The sequence below is a fragment of the Chelonoidis abingdonii genome, chromosome 9 (assembly GCF_003597395.2).
Source record: "Chelonoidis abingdonii isolate Lonesome George chromosome 9, CheloAbing_2.0, whole genome shotgun sequence".
NCBI lineage: Eukaryota > Metazoa > Chordata > Testudines > Testudinidae > Chelonoidis > Chelonoidis abingdonii.
The window spans coordinates 68,810,335-68,832,625 of record NC_133777.1 but is presented as its reverse complement, the minus strand read 5'-3'; the positions used below and the strand labels follow the sequence as shown (position 1 = coordinate 68,832,625).

General features: G+C 40.4%; 1 protein-coding gene across 1 annotated transcript in view; it reads right to left on the bottom strand.

Moving 5' to 3' along the window:
* Positions 1-22,291, bottom strand: part of EFL1 (elongation factor like GTPase 1) — a 170,855-nt gene that overhangs the window by 18,802 nt on the left and 129,762 nt on the right. The window contains 2 exon segments of the mRNA XM_075069672.1: positions 3,696-3,880; positions 14,737-15,749. Coding sequence (XP_074925773.1) covers positions 3,696-3,880; positions 14,737-15,749 — 1,198 coding nt within the window.

Here is a 22,291-nt window from a genome sequence, read left to right as displayed (position 1 = left end):
GCGTGAGGAGAGGCGAAGGGCGGGAAGGGAAGTGGGAAATGTTCAAAATTTGTGACCGCGCGCCATTGACCACTGTGGGGGACTAGCCTGTGATCGGCAAGCTAGAGCCTTCACTGAGGATCGTCATCGGTTCCACACGTCCAGGTAAAAAGTTGGGGGACCAGAGCAAGGCAGGCACGGCTGTAATTCTGACCCGGCTTGGTTAAGCGCGAGTGAATAAAACAGGAAAGCTGGGTTAATGAAGTGGTGCACTTTCGGGGAGGTCAGGCTAAAGCAGCACCGTGCAGGTCACCAGAGTTGTGAAACGCTAAAGTGCCTTGCCGTGCGCCAGATTATTGGAGAAAATGAGGAGCCTTTATGCATGGACCGAGCAATCCAATTGGAGAGTGGCGAGGGCTTCCCGCGCCATGCAGCGCGACCCGAGGTGTTGGTGGAAACTCGTCCCTGGTGATCCACCAGTGCTTGCATGCACCAATTGAAAAGTACCACTTTCGGTTAATGTAACTGGTCCGCGGGTGCTCCGGGGCCAAGAAGGGATAGTGGGTTCCATCTATATCGCCCCTGGTCCACAAGTTAAGGAGAATCCCAGTTGCAGCAAAGCCAATCCACTATGACCTGCACGTTCCCAGAGTCACAACCTTCGATAAAGCAGCTAACGATTGCTGGCTATTGACATCACAGCAGCCCCCACAAGTAGATTTGCCCACTCCAAATTGCATTCCCGACTGACAAGTAGCATGTCTGGTGTTGCAAAGCTTCCAAGAGGCGCTATTGCCACTCGCTTCTGCACTGTGAGGGCTGTCTCACTTAGTGTATTAAAGGCGTCAGGGGCAGGGGAAAGCAAAGTCACAAAAAGTTCACCGAGAAAGTGCCACATAAACGCACATGCAAAATTTGCAGCCACGCGAATCGTCCCAACACCTGCAAAACTAGGCGGGGTCCCACCAGTCTGTGCTTTGTTTCCCGGCCCAAAATAGGCATTCAATGGGTAGGGAACCTCCCATACCAAAGCAGTAGCTCCATAAACACAGGGGCCCGCGGTTAGGAAGAAATCAGTGTCCAATGGTCCCACACTCTCGTCCCGCGCTGGCCGTAGCTGCCTCTCCTCTCCTGCCCTTGCAGTCTGGTTCACCATAAGACAGCACAAAAATCGCGAGGTGTTTATCAACCAGCCCACGACAAGCGTTACTGATCTGAGCAGGGTCCAGCTTGCTGTGCTATGGACGTTTGACTCAGTTCACCCAGGGAAAAAAAGGCAGCAAAATAATCGGTGATGCGCGCTTCAACAAAGGGAAGGGGTGAGGCTGTACCCAGAACCACACCCGCGAACAATGATTTTGCCTCATCAGGCACGGCTCTCACCCAGAATCCAAGGGGCGGGGGAAGACTGAGGGAACTAATGGGAAGCTAACGGAACAGGTTGGGCTAACCCCACAGTGCACCGCTCCAGAAATCAGACGTAAGTCTTGGACCCATGGACGCACTACCAATCGAATAACTGTCCAGTGTGGACGCAACAACCAATCCACTTATAATATCAGTTTTATGAAGAACCGCTTTTAGCTAATCGATATTATCCGTAGTGTAGACGTGGCCTCAGTTGCTACACACAGGAACATTTTTTCCATCCTCCTGAGAAAATCTGGTGTTTAGATTACATATGGTTCATTACGTGGAGCAAGTAGTGTGATCTAAAGAAACTCACAAGGAAAATTCATTATCTGCAACTTCCTATTGGAATTAACACCCCCTGATTGATTACCTGCGGCACTGATACTGAGGCACTGAGATTTGTCACAAAGGGTGCTTGGAGAGATAAGCCACCCCCCATTAGCTGCTCTCCAGATGAGTACTCCCAAAGCCGTAGAAACACTTAACACAGTGGTTCCTACCTCATTTTTTGGTTCGGAGCATCTCACTTGTAATGAATTTGAATGTAAACATCCCTCTTCCCCAATATTCCTAAAGCTGTCACTGAATCTCATCTATTTTCTGTCCATTTTCTCTCCCTTCTTTCTGGTCTGTTTTTTAAGGTCTCCTTTTTCCTTTCTAAGTACTTTTGAGGTTTTGCTCTCCATTTTTTTAAACTTTGTTTTCTTTCTACCCCATTGTTTCCCCAAATCTCCTCTCCCCTTCTTTGCCTTTCTATGAAGCCTGAATTCGTGGTCTTTTCCCGTTCTTCCTCTCTACAGTTCATTGCATGACCTGCATGTATACTGAGCTAAAATTACATAATGCTGCAAGAAGATGAGCAAACTACAGTATTATTACTGCCTGAGAAGGTTAAGCACTTGGCAGACCACATTCTGTAATACTGGTGCGTGGTACCACCACTGAGAGAGAACAAAAGTAGTTTCCTAAGCGTACTACAGCAGGTGTTCCCACACTTTCACAGTGTGGGTCTTTCCGTTGTGACTGCATAGTCCCTTCTTCTTTTCCATCATTAGTGATCACACAATATTCCTGTTGTGACTACAGCAAGAGTTCACACACAAAGAATATTAAGCATGTATTTTTAGCGGTCTTTTAGTGCATCATGTGACCAGGCATTTCTCTGTGGATCACCAGCAAGCATTTCATTGACAAAGAGTGCTCTACAGACCATAGTTAGCAACCACTGTTCTATACTATCACTGTAAGAAATAAATCTCAAGACACACTGGGGAGAGTTGATTTATGAAATCACAAAATAGCAACTCAATAGAAGATAAAGATAATACAAATTTGATTTTTAATTGAATTTTCAAAGTCTGATTCTCACTTTGAAAACAGATTTTAAAAAGTGACCAAAAAAGTTAAACTGCAGCTAAGCATTCTTTTAAAATATACAGTTGAAACGGATAGTGCAGATCTACTGACTGTTGTTACTCTTGAACCTGTTTTTAGCTCCTTTGATGGGTCTGCTGAGCCTTTTTACTATTCACTTTTGTTCCTCTTGAACAAAGAACTGAAACTGAAAGCTTGCCCTGCCTTCTGTACTTCAAGATCAACTATCCCTATGACGGGAACAGAGTGGCAAGTCTCTGAACTGATTTCATGTCTTAGAACTTTCCCCACCGACATTTGTCCCCATGTAGAGGCATCACTTTCATCTCCCCATTTCTTTTTGAAGTGCCAAAGACAGACACCATTTCCTTTCCAAAGGAAAGGATCTTGAAAACATCCCCCACCAATCCTGGCTTGCAATTATCCAAACTTATTTCTTCTGCTTTCTAGTATCTAAATATACGTTGATTAATGCCTTATAACTACTGAAACGGTAGTATTGTCTAGAAAAATTTGCTGATCAACAACAGAATATTTTTCTGACCAATAAAAGATTACTTCTCATATGACAGGAATTATATTTGTTGCCACATTTTTGTCTTAATGGTAACATTTACCTGAAGCAAGTTACCATATAACCCACATGAAAACATCAGCGTATCAACTCCAGAGAAAATATTTTGTGAAAAAGTTATTTTGTTATCAAAATATTTTTTTTACTTTTCAGAACAATCTAAAACTATCCAAACAGGATAGAAATATTTATTTCTGAAGAGCATAAAAGGTACTTTTTCATCTTGATTTTGAAAAGAATTAATCAAATGCATGTCTTCAGCAAAATGTAACCTTCTCCCCCCCGCTTTTTTTTTTTTTTGCCACATCTACAGGAAATAGATCACCAAAACAAATGGAATGAATAGATCTTTTACCTCCCAGTGGCTGAACACCAGCTGCGGACTGGCCAGGCCACTTGTTCTCTTTCTGATTTCATCAGCAAACCCAAAGCTTTCTGCTACTGGCAGCACTGCCTTAATAATAAACATGTCAGTTCCCTCTTTCATCTCCTCTTGTAACACTCGGCCTTCTCTTTTGGACAAGACAGCATATACACGACCTGCAAAGGCATAAGTCTTATTAGTTTGCTGATCCTTTCACATCCTTGGCTTTAAGGCAAATACATAATTATTAATTTAGGAAAACTAAGTGCTGAATATATAGCATACTTTCTATGACTCAGTATCTTTCCTGTAAGATTGTGTTTGGACTAATTAAAATCACACAAAGCATACATTTGTCAGTTAGTAAAACATGCAAATCCACAGTGTATACATGTTTAATAAATCACTACCACTGTGTGGTTGCTACACTGTGTACATTTTGTGACAATGCTATGTATATTTCTCAAAGGTATACTGTACCAAAGAAAGAATTTGCATAAATATCCATTAAGCTTGAATATTTTAAATTGTATTACCTGAAAAGAATGGGGGAGTGTGCTGTTAGACATATTTTATTTGTAAATATCCCCATTGTCAGTCAACTTGGCTTTGATATTTGAAAGTTATTATCTGACACTTCCCACTACTTATTACCTATTCTCACATACTATAAACATTCCACACACATAAAGATATAAATGTAAAGAGTAATTATTATAAAGTGAAATTAAATCCTCTAAGGCCAGTGAATTGGGCTTTCTGTGGGGAACTTTGCAGAGGATGTGAGGCGATGGACTCTAATTCACAGTGCAGCCCCTATGAATGGCAACAATAGCTACTGCATCTTTGCAGCCTCACTGCAGGATCTGCAGCCCAGTAGATTCAAGTAAGTGTGGATCCAACAGCTCTTGCCTATCACTTCCAATGACATTTTCTGCTCTTGTCAGGACACAACCCCTCCTAACCCACCCCTCATGTGGTCCCCTGCATGTGGGTGAATTTCACCTTTACTGTGTACTTTGTCTTCTTGTTACTTACGAAATTTGAAAAAAAGTGTTTAAGGTTCTAAACTGTGAAATCAGAAACAAAAGTCAGATCGTTTTCAAGACAAATGTACTAGATCTGGCATGCACGTATGAGATTCATTGATATAAGCTAAACAACTGCAAGCCTAAGGAATCCTTGAGAGTGTGTAGGAAGTTCTGAAACACCAAAAGGTTATATTTTATACAGCTCACAACTGCTGATTTATTGTACAAATGTACATTACTTTAAAACACAAGCTTAGACATACATTGCACAAGAGCATCATGAAGGTCACTGGAAATATTCATGGCAATATACAGAATTTATTAAAATTGTTAAGGTAAATAAGTTCCCAACTACATTACAGGATATTAATATTATATTTTAAAATATTCATTTTATTCCTTATGTTTAATAGCAGAGCTGAACCCTTTCATACAGGTTCACCAGATATTATCAGCACCATTTATTACAAAGAACCAGGCTGTTAAACCTACTGGAGAGACACACGTTGAGCTATATTCTGGGCTGAGTGTTACTGAAGTATGTTTTCCCAAAACAAATAAGCTAATAGAGAATTTTTTTTTCATCTCAATAAAGGTTTTTCAATTACATTTATTTCATCCAAGTAGTTTGGATTGTTGCTTCAGTCATTGCTACCAGAGAGAAGTTATATGAGGATCTGAGTCTAAAAAAATATAACTGGTCTTTGGGATAAATTCTGGAATCCACCCACTCTCCACCCTCTTTTGGACTACACTGGATGGAGAATTGTGGTGGGTGTGGGAGTCAGGATCTTGGAAGCCACAGGGGTTTGTGTGTAAATGCTCTGAATGCTGCAGAGCCTAGTTCTTGAGTGGAGGAGGGGGAATCTGAATCACTGGAAGAGGTCCTGAGGGTAGGCTAGACTAGTACATTGTTTTACCTAATAGTTTAAATACTGGCCACAGAGGGTCTGATCATAGCTCTATGCCCAACTGCAAATGGGTTTCTAACCTGTGCTAAATTAGCTGTTGACTGGTTGTGTATGTGCATGTGCTTGTATGTATGCTGGCAGCACTTTTTTTCATCTCTAAATACCTGAAAAGGAAATTTATTCTGAAGTCATGACAGTACCTCAAAAGTAGAGCAATATTTTGATGCTGCAATATATCAAAAAGCTTGAATAAGATGTAATTTACTTATGCATCTGCTCTTAATGAAGTTCAACTCTTTAAAAATAAAGATGCAAATGAAAGTTCAAAGGTATCTCTTCATAGCTATATGTACAGTAAATATGAAATTAACAAGAAACTGACTAATCAGGCTCTATGAAGTGAACAGAATTGCATCCTATATAGCTATATCTATATATGAGCTAGAGCTGTAAAGAACAGTACCAACGTTTATGTTATCAGTAGAACAGTGCTATGGTAAATGGCATTTCATCAAAATTTCACTCAGGTCAGCAAAATCCAAGACAGGAAAAAGGAAAAAAAAAGAAAAGAAAGATCAACAAGCCTACATTATCAATTTCTTACCTGATAATTTTCTTACTTTTAGCAGCTTCTCTCCAAATTCATTACTAATGGGCTAGTGCCCCCTCACCCACCTGTGGAATTTAGAAGTGGTCCAATGTTGTTGCTGGAGTCTCCAAGACTAAGCTTTGGCCTTCAGCTCAGGCCACCAGAAGACTTTTTCCACAGCTGTAGAAACACTTCAGCAGCCAATTAGCATTGAGACAACTTGAGATAACATATTAAATTAACCTCTCCCTTTCGATTAAAAATTCAATTTATATTCTGGTCATTGAATTGGAAGAGGAGCTGCTGACAAAGAAAATTATCAGGTAAGAAATTTCTCATTCTGTTGCATCTCTCCTCATTCATTACTAATGGGAAGTACTGAGCAGTGAATCCCAGAAGTAAGGAGGGGAAGGATAAGCAGAGTTTAATTATTATAGTAGAAAAACAGACAGGAATGAAAGTTCACCCCATAGAAAGCAAGTGCTTTATAAACTAAGGAGTTATTTGAGAACCAACCCAGTAGCACCTTCCTGCCAAAGGATGCTTCTGCAGAGGAATGGAAACATACTTTGCAAATCTTTCTTAGATGTGGCTCTTACACTTTCCCCCTACTCTCTCTCTGGACTTCTGTGAATAGTCTTCCAGATGCACAGCACATCAACTGCTGCAGGATTTTTACATCTTGCCTGCAGCAACCTTGAGGCCCTAAGGCATTGGCAGTTTGAATACAATGAGATGAACAGGGTACAAGAGGCATATATAATCCATATGCTTGAGATGTATTTTTAGAACTCTAGGAACGCCCATTTATGCCACAACTTTCCAAGAGTCAGAACAAAATGATGAGAGAAGTTTTTCCGGAATTGTGGCAGAGAAGCTTACCTTGAACTGAAAGGTTACTGGAGCTATATAGATAGCCTTTTCCTCATGACTAACGCAGGATAGTTCTTGCAAAGCTATGGCAGCTAATGGCAAAATTTCCCTTTTGGAGATAATGGTGACTAGAAAGGACAGCCACAGGCTTGTCTAATTTGTCATTGTGATTAAACTTGGCAGCTGATATTCAAAAGGAGGATCCGATGTACTTGTCTACAAAATATTGCTAGGGCTGATATCCATGTTTTTAAGGTGCTTCTCTGTAGGATCCAACCAGGCTGCCTAGAGAAACGCTATTGTAGTTGAGTTCACCACAGAACTTTGGAATTATTATAATATCTGTATCACAATAGCATCCAGAGGTCAGGGACCCACTGTGCTTGACTCTGCACAAAGAAAGAGGCAATCATCTATGCCCCAAAGAACTTTCTGTTTCCCCTCACATCAGAAACATACATTTGCCCATATCAATGAATAAAATATTCTAGTTGAGTTGTACATACCAAAGTGTATGAGAGGCTAATGGAGAATCTGTACTGACCTACAGTTCTCCGATGCCCATGCTGTTAACTGTAGGTGTTCCCAGTTTGAATGAAGGAGGTCCTGCTTCAAAAGGGCTTTTTTCTGCAAGCGCAATGTGAGATTCTTGGTTACCTAGCAAGTCCCAAGTGCCTTCTGGATCAATGGAGGACTAGGAGGAGGACTACAACTCTCTTTTCCTCTTTCCTGTATCCTTCATGTGAATTATCTTGAGAGGTAGCAGATTCTTCTCTATCCAGGACATTATTTCCATTGCCATGAAGAAGCGTTGGCCTCTGGTTATTCCCTGGTTTCGGAACGGATATAAACACTCACACCTCAGTCATAAGCCAACCTCAACAGGAGGTAGGAGGAGATTTCCTCTGTTAGTATGTTAGTACCCACATTGTTTCTTACATCTTCTACTGATGCATCTGGTACTGATCACTGTCACAGACAGGATACTGGGCTCTATGGACCACTGATCGGATCCCATATAACCATGTTAGTATTTTTTAAGAGACACTCAGAGAGGTGTAAAAATGAAACAACAGGATGTGTACTATGGGATTTTGGAAAGGCCTAGAATGAAAGTTGAGCTGGCTCTCAGCATGCTGTTTGTATCTACCTGCCTACAAAGGGGCATTCAGATGTGATCTGAAAATGACACTTAACTTCGCACCACATAAAGTGCATAGTTCTATGCCAAAAGAAGAAACTTCAGCGGGTACATTTTGAGAAAACCATGCAGTGGATGAAGCTGATACATGGCACCAGCAATCCTAGGCATTGAAGAGAATCGATGACTGATGACATCTCAGAAAATGAGGGATGCAATGAAGTTTTGGATCTTTGTAAATACTTACCATTATTGTAATTATGCTCAGAGCCATGTCTATTTTGACCTATGGATTAGCAATTCTCTGCATTAGGATCAAAAGCTCTTCTTGATTTTGAAGAACTGGTAGCTATGGATCCTTTCCAGCAGCTGTTCACTTATTGTCCATGAATGGATATAGGTGCTTAAGATGCAGCCAGTGCCTTGCTCTGACTACAGCGGCCACTTAATACTCTGGGTTCAGCTTGTGGATCGTGGGGTCTTGTACACAAATGCTCTTTTTGTCTGTGTTGTGCTGAGGATTTTCTTGGTTTGGAGGAAAATTTATCTAGGCACCCTGGGAAACTTCTGCTCCAGATTTTTCCCTCTGCCAGGGGAAGAGATCCTTCTTGGATGCACTGGGTGTCGGTAGCAACCAGTGAATTGCAATGGTGGCTTTGATAGCAAGGATAGAGGCCTCTCTGCAGTCTCAGCTACTAGTATCTCTAATGTTTCTCCAGTAGCTCCTCCCCTGTAGTTTGCATGCATAAGATATCCATTAAAGATGAGCTATTCCTGGGTGTAACATGACTGCCTTATAGCCATCAGGTTAGAATCCACTGCTTGTCACAAATCACATCAAAGGTTTGACCAAGACAGAACCTGAAACATCTCGCTCCAAGCAAAGTTCATACTCCTAGAAGATAAGCCGCTTATTTGCCACAAAGTAGGCTTTCCTTATTAAATATATGAAAAACCTTTGGTCTGAATAGCTACAGCTGTACAGTGTGTCATCACTTTTATGGTCTATAGGGTCTTTTGGAAGGAAGTCCCTTTCTGAAGGTGTGACTATGTCTTTCACTAGTGGAGCTACTGCTGTATCAGAATTTGGCTCCCAAAATTATATAAAAACAAAGAAATTTCATAAAATGGTTTAGTTTAACATTTAGTTAATCAGGTGTCCTCCTTTGGATCTTATGACTCCCTCAAGGCGTCAATGAGAAAACATGTATCTAATCAGGCTTAACAGGGAAGGTATTTAATTAATATTAATGAGCTCCTTGCAAGCCACTGACTGCCATCCTGTTCTGGAAAAGTTATGTAGGGTTTTTTGTTTTGTTTTGTTTTGAATGCATGTGTGGTACTTCTTTCCGCAGCTGTTCACAGATGGGAGGATAGTACACTACTCATCATGACACTGGGATCACATAACAGAAGAGGGGTGCTGCTACACATCTCTGGATTATGGCAGGCAGACTTTCAGAGTCACAGGGACATCTAGCACCTAGGTAAGTATGGTAGGAGCAACCTAGTGCTACTCGGAGCTTAACTCAGTAAATCAGTGTCATTTTGAACGTCAGAAGGGATCTACCTGTCTGTATCTCATGAAGGTGCAGCTTTATGGGGACCGCAATCCTCGTGTGCTTCTGTTCTGGTCACAAATGGCCTGAAGGGCTCCTAAGGCTTTCATGTGGGATCAGCATGTGGAGCAGTGGTGTGGAGAGACCGTTTCCCACCTTTCAGCATCTCAAGTGCATTTCCCTGCCAGATCAAGAGTTTATGGCTGATGATGATAAGGCACAATTCCCATTCTGCCTCTACCTGAAATCTGAGCCCCTTTCCCTGGCAGAGTGAGGGACTTTAGGCTGAAAACCAGACAGGCAAAATTTCCAGTAGGCTGCAGCCTGATGCAGGGCTACACAGGCATGCTGCAAGGTGGGGGAGAGACAGTGAGTGTGATACAGAAGAGAGAACTTGTAGGAGAAATTCCAAACACTCTCCCGGGGAGAAGGCAAAGGAGTAGGGTTTTAACCCCTAATTTTCATCCCACCTCTTCATTAACAATATTAATCACTGCCTTGGGAAGGACAAATTTGCTTTTGCCTTTTTGAGACCTGGAGTTTTCAGGACTTACTCTTGATTATCATGAGAATCCCCTGGTTCACAGTGGGAGGAAGGACAGCTGTGTAGGAGTTCTGATTCTTTCTGCAAGTGGTGGGGATCCACATTAGTATGTGGGGTGGAGGGCAGGAGGGGAGGAACCTATGGATTCTTTATGGGTTTCTTCCCCTTCCAGCTCAGGTCAGTTGTGGGATTTATCACCTGAGCTGGCGGGATAGCTTGCTCCTGGTCCTTAGACTCTTACCCCAAAAGCTCAGAAAGTTCCTCATTGGGCTTTTCTGCAATGGACTAGCAGCTCCTCGGTGCAGGGTGGGAACCTGACATGCTCGTTTGACTCTGAGTCCTGTGGTCTGGCAGTGTGAGGATTGGCTGTCTGGGAACAATTCACTCTCTGTAGTGCTTGTAAATGCTGTCTCACATAGGGAACATTGCTTAGATTTAAGGCAGGTGTTTCCAGGACAGCTCTGCCATGCCTGAGTGGGAGCAGAGGAGTCCAGTAAGGAGGTGTGGTAGCAGCAGATCCAGGTGGCTGAAATCACCATGCTGCTATTTACCCAATCCAGGGGAGGAGGAAGATTCTAAATTGCAATTGCATGAAAATATATAAAAATATAGATTTTACAACAAAATGGTCGAAAGAAACTGAACCACAAACTTGTTCCAGGTCAGAGGCAGCAAATCTGGTGGCCAGAGCTGAAAGGCGGAGCTTAGGCCTGGGGTTTCCAGCAAAAACGCTGGACCACCTCTGAATTCTTCACAGGTGGGGAACATTACCCCATTAGTAACGAATGAGGAGAGAAGCTGTGCAACAGAAAGACACCAATATCAACAGGGAGCGCCAGTTAAATAATCATTGAGCTTATGATATTCAGAAGGTTCATGATGTATTTGAAGTTTTCCAGAAGAGAGAACTGTTTAAGAAAACAGGAGGAGGAGTGGGTATAGGAGAAGTTTTGTAGTAAATGACGTAAAGGAATCAAACATTAAATATACAGTACAATCTACTGGAAAGGAGCAGGTGCTTGTGGGAAAGTTTGAAGGTGTCTGTGAGATCCATGTATCTAATTTAAAAAGAAGTCCCATTCCATTAGACATATGCAAGCTTACAACAATTCTGCCCCTCCCCCATTTTTATAATGTCTTCACTGCCAAAAAGAGTAGGCTTTTACAGCGAGATAGCTAACAGGTGTAAAATCCTAGTGAAAACAGGGCACAAGCGTTTTTACCACAGTGCACCTTGGTAAGGTCAAATGCAATACTCCCCATCCAGGTTTGAACTTGCCTAGCTACATCCTGGTAAAAACTGGCGGCGCTCTGTCTCCACTAGGATTTTAGAGTGAAACAGCTAATGTATATTGTGACGATGCACTCTATATGATTTTATGAAAGTATGCTGATGAGTGTGAACATAATGTAACTAAAATATGCTTCATGCAAAACGTCACTTGTAAGGTACCATTACAAAGCTTATAATCTACTGAGTGTGGTCATCCTATTTATGTAAATGTATCACTCTTGTATCTGAAGCTAGAAATATGAAATATAACTCTGAAGGCCTATTGTATTTATGCAAAGTGTGGGCCATTAATGGTGGTTTGGAATGTTGATGGCTTCCATAAACCAGGACAATTGACTGTAAATTGCTCTGTTTTACTTGTAAGTCTTCCTGTATACAGGTGTGCTGGCAAGTGGGTAAGGAAGTGTTACAGTGACATGTCATCATGTCACCTGAACTGGATTCCATCTTTAACCTGGTGCTTTTCCACTGAGATGGAGGGGGGGAACCCAAAGAGGGACAAAGGATTCCCACCTTATGCAAAAGATATATAAGTGGGTAGAACAGAATAAAAGAGGCTGCAATCATGAGAAATTTCCTAGCTACCACCTGAGCTGGAACAAGGACTGTACCAGGGGAAAGGATTGTGCCTAGACTAGGAAGGCATCCAGTCTGTGATAGAAGACTACTGAAACATCTCTGAGGGTGAGATTTTATCTTTATTCAGTTTTCTTACTGTATTAGGTTTAGAGTTGATGTTTTATTTTATTTTGCTTGGTAATTTACTTTATTCTGTTTGCTGTTACTTTGAACCACTTAAATACTACTTTCTTTATTTAATAAAATCACTTTTTACTTAATAATTAACCCAGACTATATATTAATACTGAGGGGGGGGTAGGAGGAAGGGAGACAGCTGTGCATCTCTCTCTGTCAGTGTTATAGAGGGCAAACAATTTATGAGTTCACCCTGTATAAGCTTTATACAGGGTAAAACAGATTTATTTGGGGTTTGGACCCCATTGGGAGCTGGGTATCTGAGTGTTAAAGATGGGAACACTTCTTAAGTTGCTTTCAGTTAAGTCTGCAGCTTTGGGGCACATGGTTCAGACCCTGGGTCTGTGCTGGAGCAGACTAGCATGTCTGGCTCAACAAGACAGGGTGCTGGAGTCCCAAGCGGACAGGGAAAGCAGAGGCAGAAGTAGTCTTGGCACATCAGCTGGCTGTTCCCAAGGCAGTTTCTGTGACCCAACCCGTCACATATATTAATTATCTCACTGTAAAAACCTCACCTTTTTTGGCAGTGAAAACATAGCCTTAAGAAGCAGTAAATTACACTGAATTTATAGCTTCAGAACTGGTGTATTTACTTAAAATCTTATGTAGTTAGGAAACCAAGAAGTTTTAAAAGGTACTATATATTGCTGAAGCAGCAATGGGTAATACTTCTAAAACATGCTTTTACTGGATGTTGAAAAAGTCTGACATTATTTCCAGGGCTACACTGAAAAATATAAAATTGCTCTTACATAACACGCCAGGAGTAGTTTCATCTCATTTTTAAAACTCACTCACTCTTTTCTCCAACTTTCCCATCTTTCTTAATAGCATCATCAGCCATTTCAGTCCATTTTGGCCAATTTCCATAATCTAGCACTCAACTTAAGTAGACAAAATGAACACTGAGGAGATATGCAAGCAGGAGACTGTCAGGGTGGAAGTGGGGGATGCCATGGGGTGAATGACAGGAGGATCTGAATCAGCAACTGTTGCAGATGCCCCAGTCTAACCCACATGCTGCATTCTGCTGCACAGGGAGCTTGCACAGAGTAGGGTGCACTGCTGGGCAAGTGGGTGCACCTCAGCATCCAGCAGGACTATAACAGATTAAGTTATAAAAGCTACTTTATTAGATATGAAAGTCATATTTCATGATACACTTTTATGGAGAGAAACACATTTAGGTTAAGTTTGTTGTGTGCCTCCCTCTTCAGCCTGTGTATGAGACCGATTCCAGGCTTTTGGATCTCAGAGTGTTTCTCGCATCAAACGGAAGTACGAAAGGTATAAAAAGCACTACCTAAATCCAAAGCATTTCTGTTCAGTAACTACTGCCACACGCATTCAATCTCATGTTTTGCTCATGAAATGAGTTTCTTGTTTTGTATAACTGCTACCAACCTATATCTATTTACAATCTTAGCTCTATTTTAAAGTATTTGTGTGTGGGATACACTATGGCTTTAGCTGTGAGTAGTAGATTGTACTAAGTCAAAGTAAATACATTTGTGGCTTTGGGGAAATGGAAAGTTAGTTTAAATATAACCTCAATGTACTGGGCCAAATTCATTGCATCAGTAAGTGGCTGCAATTCCCATGGAAATCTCTGGGTCAAAATCAGAAGCAACAAATGGTGATGAAAGTAGGTCATAAAATGGGTTTAAGTAGGTGTAAGTAATAAAGTAATGTAAATTACACAGGTTTGGCATTCAATAGGTTTGCCAAATGAGTAATTTACATGTTAGTGGGAGAAAAGTGAAGGTTAAAAAAAAAAGGCAGAAAAAGCTATTAACTGGATGTGAAGAAGGGCTTAGGATTCCCTTTTTATCTTACTTTTCCTGCTATCCTACCTGAATACACCACTGAACATTTTAACTTCTTAAATCAATGGGAACCTGGGACCTACAACCAAGACTTGGCTACAGCAAGGAGAGATTTCCTTTCAATCTTCTGAAGCATGATTTTGGCTTTATATTTAATGCTCAATGCCTCTTGGATCCCACAAAAGCATACACGTTTAAATTGTGGAACAGTATTTTAATATTTGTGTGCCTATTAAAGCTGCAATTTACTTTATGCTTTCACCTGGTGTCTCCAGAAGAATATTATATTCCTATTTCTATATGATGCAAATGCATAAAGATTTTTTTGTTATTTTTCAGTATGATATCTCTACTAGAGAACCAGAGATTCATGGTAGTCATCAACTGGACAATTATAAAATACTTCTGGTAAAACATTTAATTAAGTTAAGCTCTCTGACATAGTCTAATGCATAAAAATATGTGATTTAACATTTAGCAATGGAATTATTTAGATATTTTTTCTTACCTAGAACTTCTGCAGTGGCCATAATTTCACACGTGTACATGGCTGCCATAAGTCTCTGTGGTTTCACTTGTAATGCATAACGACAAGCTTCCTTCATGGTGGCAATTAGTTGTCCAGAGAAAGGGCCATAACAATCTGCAAGCAAAGTTTCTCCCTTGCGTTTACTTGATTTCTCAGATGAATTTGGACTATCTTGACTGCCATCCTGAAGTTTTTTATTTTCGCTGGATGATTCAATGGGATAACTACTTGGCAGAGAGGTGACTTTGTCTTCATTTTTTGTCTGTTCTGTAGCATCCAATTCTTCAGAATCCTGCCTATTAGCTGACATTTGCTCTTCTGCTTTATTCATGTCCCATTTTTCCACTATAAAACAGACACCCATGAGAGGTTCTTCACACATGGGACCTGAAAGCGTAGCCAACTGAAACCCACTTACTATGCTGTTGTCAAAATCTCGATATTTACTCACTTCTTTAGTAGTCTTATCAAGGCACTGCCACACTGTTTTTTTGTAGCCTTCAAATTTACTTAACAAAATATTAGGCCCACATTTTCGTGGGCCAAATGACCAGATCTGATCAACAGCATTTCTCCACTTTCTTCCTTGCAGATTTTTCTCTAATTTTTGTTTAAATTCCTGGATCCTGTCAAGGATCTTTTGATTAATTTCATGCATTTTTTTGTCCTCATTCAAAGATGAGTTGAATTGCTCCATAGTACGAATTAAGTCACTGTTTTCTTCAAGGAGTTGAGTTACCTCTTCTGGAAGTGGCATGGCTCTTACACTGAGAGTGGCATATTTATTTGGTGTAGACATTGTTATGAGGCCATCAGAATCAACTTGAACTCCTTCAGGGATTTTATTCTGGTCCTCTTTAGCCTGGTGTATGACTGCAACTTTCTGCTGTTTTCCTATTTCCTCATTCACCATGTCAACTTTTGGGGGTCTTGTTATTGTCTCCCTGAATGGGATAATTGGTTCTGATACACTAATTTGTATCTTTGCAAACCTACAAAAAATTATAAAAATATTAGTTTATAAACATCTTAAAATAATGCTCTATATTGTGAAGTGAATATCCATAAATAAACCCAATTACAAAAAAAAAAAAAAAAGGCCAGATTGTGGCATTTTAGCTTCTGGCTATGGTAGAATTGGTGCAAAAGCACACCCTCAATGAGTGTCCGAAGGTACTGCACTTCAAAAAGAAAGCATGGCCACTGTGATATCTTTTGAAAGAGCGAAGTATTGGGCAAGCTTAATTAGCTCTTGTGGAGAGGCGTGAGGTCATGTCCCTACGCCTTTTGGGAGGTGATTACAACTGTTGGTATTAGCTTTGTTCTCTGCGTGCAAGGACTATGATTAGGAAATGGAAGGCTTCTTAGCCACCCCTCCCTCTTGCAGACCCATAGATCAGATCATAATCTAGTCCAAACCACATTGCATAAAGCACTGCTCTGACGCTAGAAGTTAGTAACAATCTCTTCTCTGCTTATTTGTTTGGTTATCCAAAAATTCCTTAACTAATACATCTCAAATGAAAAACATTACATTACACAGTAGCTCTAAATGGAAAACATCTGAAAGCAAATAATTGGTTTCAAGAAGTCTTCTTGTCTAAGCAAGACGACTGTACCACACAAGTTAATCAGACACAATAACGTAAAATGTAACTAGGGGAAAAAATTAAAATAAATTTGACACACTACAGAAAAATACTAAACTGTTACACAGCAGCAGGAATGCCAATAACCCATTACTACAGCTCATAAAATCAGAGTCCAGAATGTTAAAAAAGGGCAAGGTTATTAAAGAGGGTTCTAAGAATCAAAATACAATAAAAATACCACCACGCTGTTGGTGAACCCCTTTATTAGACTAAGTGAAAAAAGGCAAGTTTTTTTTTTTATCATTGCCTTTATCAGGCCATAGAAAAACAGAGCAGCAAGGGTAGGGATATAGTGGGTTAGGGTGTTAATTAATTATTCATTTATTAATTAATCATAATTAAAATATATTTAAAGTATTGATTGACCTTTCCAAATAGATATCAAAGAAAGGAAAAATCATCTGAACTCATCAGCTCAGCTTCCACCTGCCATTATGCCATTTCTGTTCTTCTCTGCTACTCGGCATCACAGAAATCTTTATGCAAACAATTATTTTAGGATAACAGTTTGAAGATATGCTCTGAAAACGACTTTTTATAAATTGATGAGAGGTGCTGTATACAGCTCAAAAAAGCTATTTTGTAAACAAAAGGCAAACAGAACAGAGCAAGGGCAAAGCAGAACACAACTAGTTTGAGTTAAAGAAATTTCAGCAACATCACAATATGCCATAAAACATTTATAAGCACGATTATTGAAGTGTCAATATCTTGTTCATCACCAAAATACTAATGAATGGACATTTCTTTTCAGATTTAGCTTCCATTAAATCATTTCCTTGAAGTGAGTATTCTGCAGGAAGACCTTCACCTCTTTTCAGTCTTAGGTGCTTGTAGCAGCTTTTGAAGGCACAAACAAAAAATGCTTATAATGTCAGAAGCAACATGGGACTCAAACTGCCACTTGTAAATTTATCAGACAAGAAATTATATTTACATTAACAAACTTTCATAAAACTACTATGAAATATTATATACATAATAGTCAACAAGATAGTGAAAAAACAATGTATTAGATGATATGCAAGATTTAAAGACCCAATGATTTGCCCTGGCATAAATGCACTTTGGTGGGACTAGTACTAATGCTTTCAGGAACAGTAGAAACTTTTCTAATCCTTGATTCTAGTTCAATGATCAGGAAAAAAAAACACGTTTCAGCATCGAAGTCCCAGACAGGCCAACCCTCTGCATCCAGTCAGTAACCCCACTACTGACCGGTACCCAATTGTCACAATGCAAGTAAATAAAGGTAGGACTCTGCACTAAATAAGGTATACCCAAAAAGAAGGGTCACAGTTAAATGATCAGTTTTGACCACTTTGAGTAACAGTTGACTCCTCCATTTTACTGTGTGTGGATTATATAAATCTGGGGGCTCTGATACAGGCTTACTCCAAATAAACATAGCCAAGCCTTGAAGACAGAGAGATTTATCCTTACTGGATATTGGCTCTGTTGCCCTGTGACGGGCAATGGTGTGTGTTTACATTTTTTTTATTAGGTCTTGTACTGAACCTTCACATAGGGTGTAATTCCTTGCATTGAAAGTTGTTTTAAAACAGATTCTTTCAGAAACAACTGGCATCTGCCAAAAGTCAGAAATCCACAGGGTGAGGATCTCTCGGGGGGGAAAAAAAAAAAAAAGAGTCTGACCAGGATTGTGTTTGAGTTTGCTCTGCATCCAAGCATGAATAGAAAGTGCCAGAATGGTTGCTTCAGTGGAACCTGAAATGAAGCACAGAATCACTGAGGCAACCAGCACTAAATTCAATATTTTTACCTTTGGTCTAAGGACTTCCATTATAATGCTTTCTCACCACAAGGTGATAATGCCTTAATTTAAGTCAGATGAAAAGATTCTAAGCTTACAAAACACTGGATGTGGTGGTATAAGGCAAATGCTATCACAGGAAAGAGCATACTTTTTATACTCCCCTAATAAGGCTCCAGAGCACAGAGCTGAACATCACTCTCAAACACCCAGGAGATTTATATAGGTTCACTAAAAGGGTAGCAAGAGGACTAGCCAAGATTTCCTGATTTGGGTTTAATGAAAAACAAGTTGCAAGTGAAAAAACACATGCAATTTTAAATGGTACTTCCATGGACTCCTTAATCTTCTGTTACTGTAGTTGTCAAAGAAGTTTCCAAAAGAATTTTCACACAAAAGAAACAATCAATGGCAAACAACTATGTCAATGAAGAGTTAAGGTTGCTCTGCCTTTGCAGAATGTTGAGCTGAGCAAAACTCAAATTCTTGAAAACTTGGAAATGCAGTTAAGGTTCCTCATGCAATCTTACCTCTGTCCCCTTTCAGCAATACCCCAACATGCAACTTTAATATATATCATACCTTTACTCTGCCAACTCAACAGCTATACAAGCTCTTCACTTTCTTTTACGGTTCACTCTTACTCACAGGGCTCCATTGAAAACGATTAAAAATCGTGGTGTGGGGGCTGGGGTGCTCTGGCAATGCCAGGGGTACAGGAAGGTTGAGGTACACTGGCAGAACTGGAGGTGCAGGGAGGGTTGGGATGCACTGCAGAGCTGTGGCATGAAGAATAGTGGGGGAGGGGTTGCACTGACAGAGCTGTGGGGTTCCAGGCAGGTTGGGGAGCAGGGTAGTGCATGCAGGGTGGTTGGGGTGCCCTGGCAGAGCTCTGGAGTGTATGGGTTGGAGTTCACTGGCAAAGCTGGTGGTGCAGGTACGTTGGGGTGAACTGACAGAGCTAGATGTGCAGGTTGGTTAGGATGCATGGATGCTGGAGTGCATTGGCAGACCTGGAGGGTACAGAGAGTTTGTCGGCAAGATGGTTGAGGTACAACTGGCAGAGCTGTGCAATGAAGGATGCTTGGGGTGTACTAGCGGTGCAGAGGGTTCGGGTGCACTGGCGAAGCTGGGCTGCAGGGTGGTTGGGGTGCTAGCAGATCATGGGCTGCCATGCCTCTCTCACCTCAGTCTCTAATCCCCTCAGCTCCCCTAACATCTCATTTTCTTCCTCCCCTCATTGTAACCCCAAATCTCTCTCCCTCTAGTATCCCTTCCTCTACCATCTAATGCCCCTCCTCTCCCAGAATGCATTCACATGTCTAATTATTTCTCCCCAAAGTCTTTGATTACATTCCCCTGAAATGAAACTGCCACCCATGACTCTCAAATTGTAGCAACTTCCAGCCACTCAGTCCAAAACTTCTTCTCTTCTAGGTCAGGGCTTGTGATTAACTTCTTAGTTACGTTAATTGAAGGATGATTTTACAGCCATCTAGAGGCCTGAGATTCATCTGGTCATTAGTACCTATGAGGTTAACACTACAAGGTAGCAAAGTGAAACTGATTTTGGAGGGGGAGCCCTACAACTCATGAACAACTCAGTCAAATAACCCCAAATTTGGATCACTAATGCTACCACAACAGGTACACCAAATTTCAAAGCAATGAGTAACATTTACAATAGTTAAGCTTTAAATCATATAAAATGATAGGAATCGCAACACTCTGGCAACCACTCTCAGTTTGGGTCCCTGTTGCGTGGTAGGAAGAATCAAGGAGAACAGAGAGACACTTCTGTTTGCATCTGAGACAAATGCTTTATACATGGTAACTCTAAAGAGACACAGATGGGTCAATACTACCTCCAGATGTAGTGAAACATACAACATTAAGGCTATGGCTACACTACAGCTTAAATCGACATAAGTTAAGTTGCTCAGGGCGTGAATTAGCCACCCCCCTGAGCAACAGACTTACACCGACTTAAACACTTGTGTGGACAGCACTATGCTGACAAGAGAGCTTCTCCCACTGACATAACTATTGCCACTCACGACGGGCTGGCATAATTAAACTGATGGGAGAGCTCTCTCCCATTGGCTTAGAGCAGCTACACTAGAGAGCTTACAGTGGCACAGTTGACTGCTCTAAGCTCTCTAGTGTGGCCACAGCCTAAATCTTAAAGTGCTTTCTAGCACTTGCACCTCTCTGGGGCAGAGATGGAGGCCTCTCTCCTAATCTGAATTAGATTCAGAGATAAAAGCCAGTCTTTCTAATTCCTGGCACTGCGTTTTCATCACTAGGCCATTTTAGAAACTTTCATCAACAACTAGGTTAAAATATAAAGCACAGGACTAAAAGCCAGAAAATCAAGATTTTATTTCCATCTTTTTCACAGACTTCCTGTATCACACTGGGTAATACCTAATCTATGCCTCAGCTTCCCGTCTGTAAAATGGGGATAATTACATCTTAAGGATGATGTGAGGCGTAACTTTTTACAGTTTTGTAAAGTGCTTTAAGACACTTGAAGAGTGCTACAGAAATGAAACCACAGAGAAAAAAATGTTAAACATTAACTGCAATAGTGAGTCTCCTGGAAAGATCTGATATATTAATCTCTAAAGTCAGCTAAATAGGAAAGAAAATAAAAGCAATTACTAAAACTTTGAAACACAGATTCTTAAAATTAGGCTCCTGAATACATATTTAAGCACTTGAACAAAAGTGGCTTGATTTTCAAAGATGTAGAGCTCTCACTGGTTTCCATGAAAGTTCAGCATCTTTGAAAATTAGTGCCCTTTTTTATCTGGCTCTCTAAAGACATAATTAGAAAACTAAATTTTGTTTTCCAGATTTGAAAAGTTCAACTAACAATGTTACATCATAGCCTCCATGATGGAGATTCTGTTCTGTGAGACTCAGTCACTCAGAAATTCCTTTTAATGTCCAGACTTTTAAATCTCTTTTCTGCACATTCCCACATATATCGGCCAATTTCCTTTTAGATCCATTCTTACTGCAATCAATATATAGGATAAGGTTTCAAAAGTGACTAGGTGACTTAGGAGCCTAAATCCTATTTTCAAAAACTGCACAGATACTTAGGAGGCTAAGTCTCACTGAAAGGCAATGGGACTTATCCTAAATTCTCCTGGTTGTACAACAGCAATTTTCTTAAAATAAATTGTTCCCAGAGTTCAACTAACAGTGATAAAAAAGACACACAGAATATCTTAGAAAAGGAAAGTATTATAAAACTATAGCAGAAAACAGTCAAGATCATTTCTGCTCCTTTCTGCATATTGGGGTGATGTGGGAGGGGAAAATACTATAACACTTACATTTTGAAAATATTGTACATTTAAAATCACTGATCCTCACATCAACCTTTTGAGGTTGGCAAACATCTCTGTTTTACAAATTAAATACTGTTTGTCAGATAGGAAATCAGCTTTGGAAATATTAACCTGATCCTACCAACACACGTGAATAAGAAAGTAAAATACTTGTGTGTAAGTGACTACAAGACTGAGCCCTTATATCTGTAAGGCTCTGAAATAGTAGAAAGAATAAGAAGAGTAGAAAGAGCTGAAAAAGCTATAAAAATGTTTTCACGCTGAAGCTTTCATCCTAAAGTTTATCTACCATACATATTGATTTGGATTATGTAATAAGAAAGAGAAATTAACACAAAATCCAAAATAAATAGGGATTATTTTTTCATAGTGTTATCCTCTACACATTGTTTTTTAATTAGAACCTTAATCATGAATAACAGTGAGAATGAAAGTTACTGCTACGGTTAAGCTTACATGACTGTTTCTATTCTGACTTTTTTTCAGTCAGTCATTCATAAAACTTTTATCTTTCATAGAATCATAGGAGATTAGGGTTGGAAGAGACCTTAACAGGTCATGTAGTCCAACCCTCCGCTCAAAGCAGGACCAACTCCAACTAAATCATCCCAGCCAAGGCTTTGTCAAGTCAGGCCTTAAAAACCTCTAAGGATGGCGATTCCACCACCTCTCTAGGTAACCCAGTCCAGTGCTTCACCCCCCTCCTTGTGAAAAAAGTTTTTCCAACTTAAACCTCCCCCACTGCT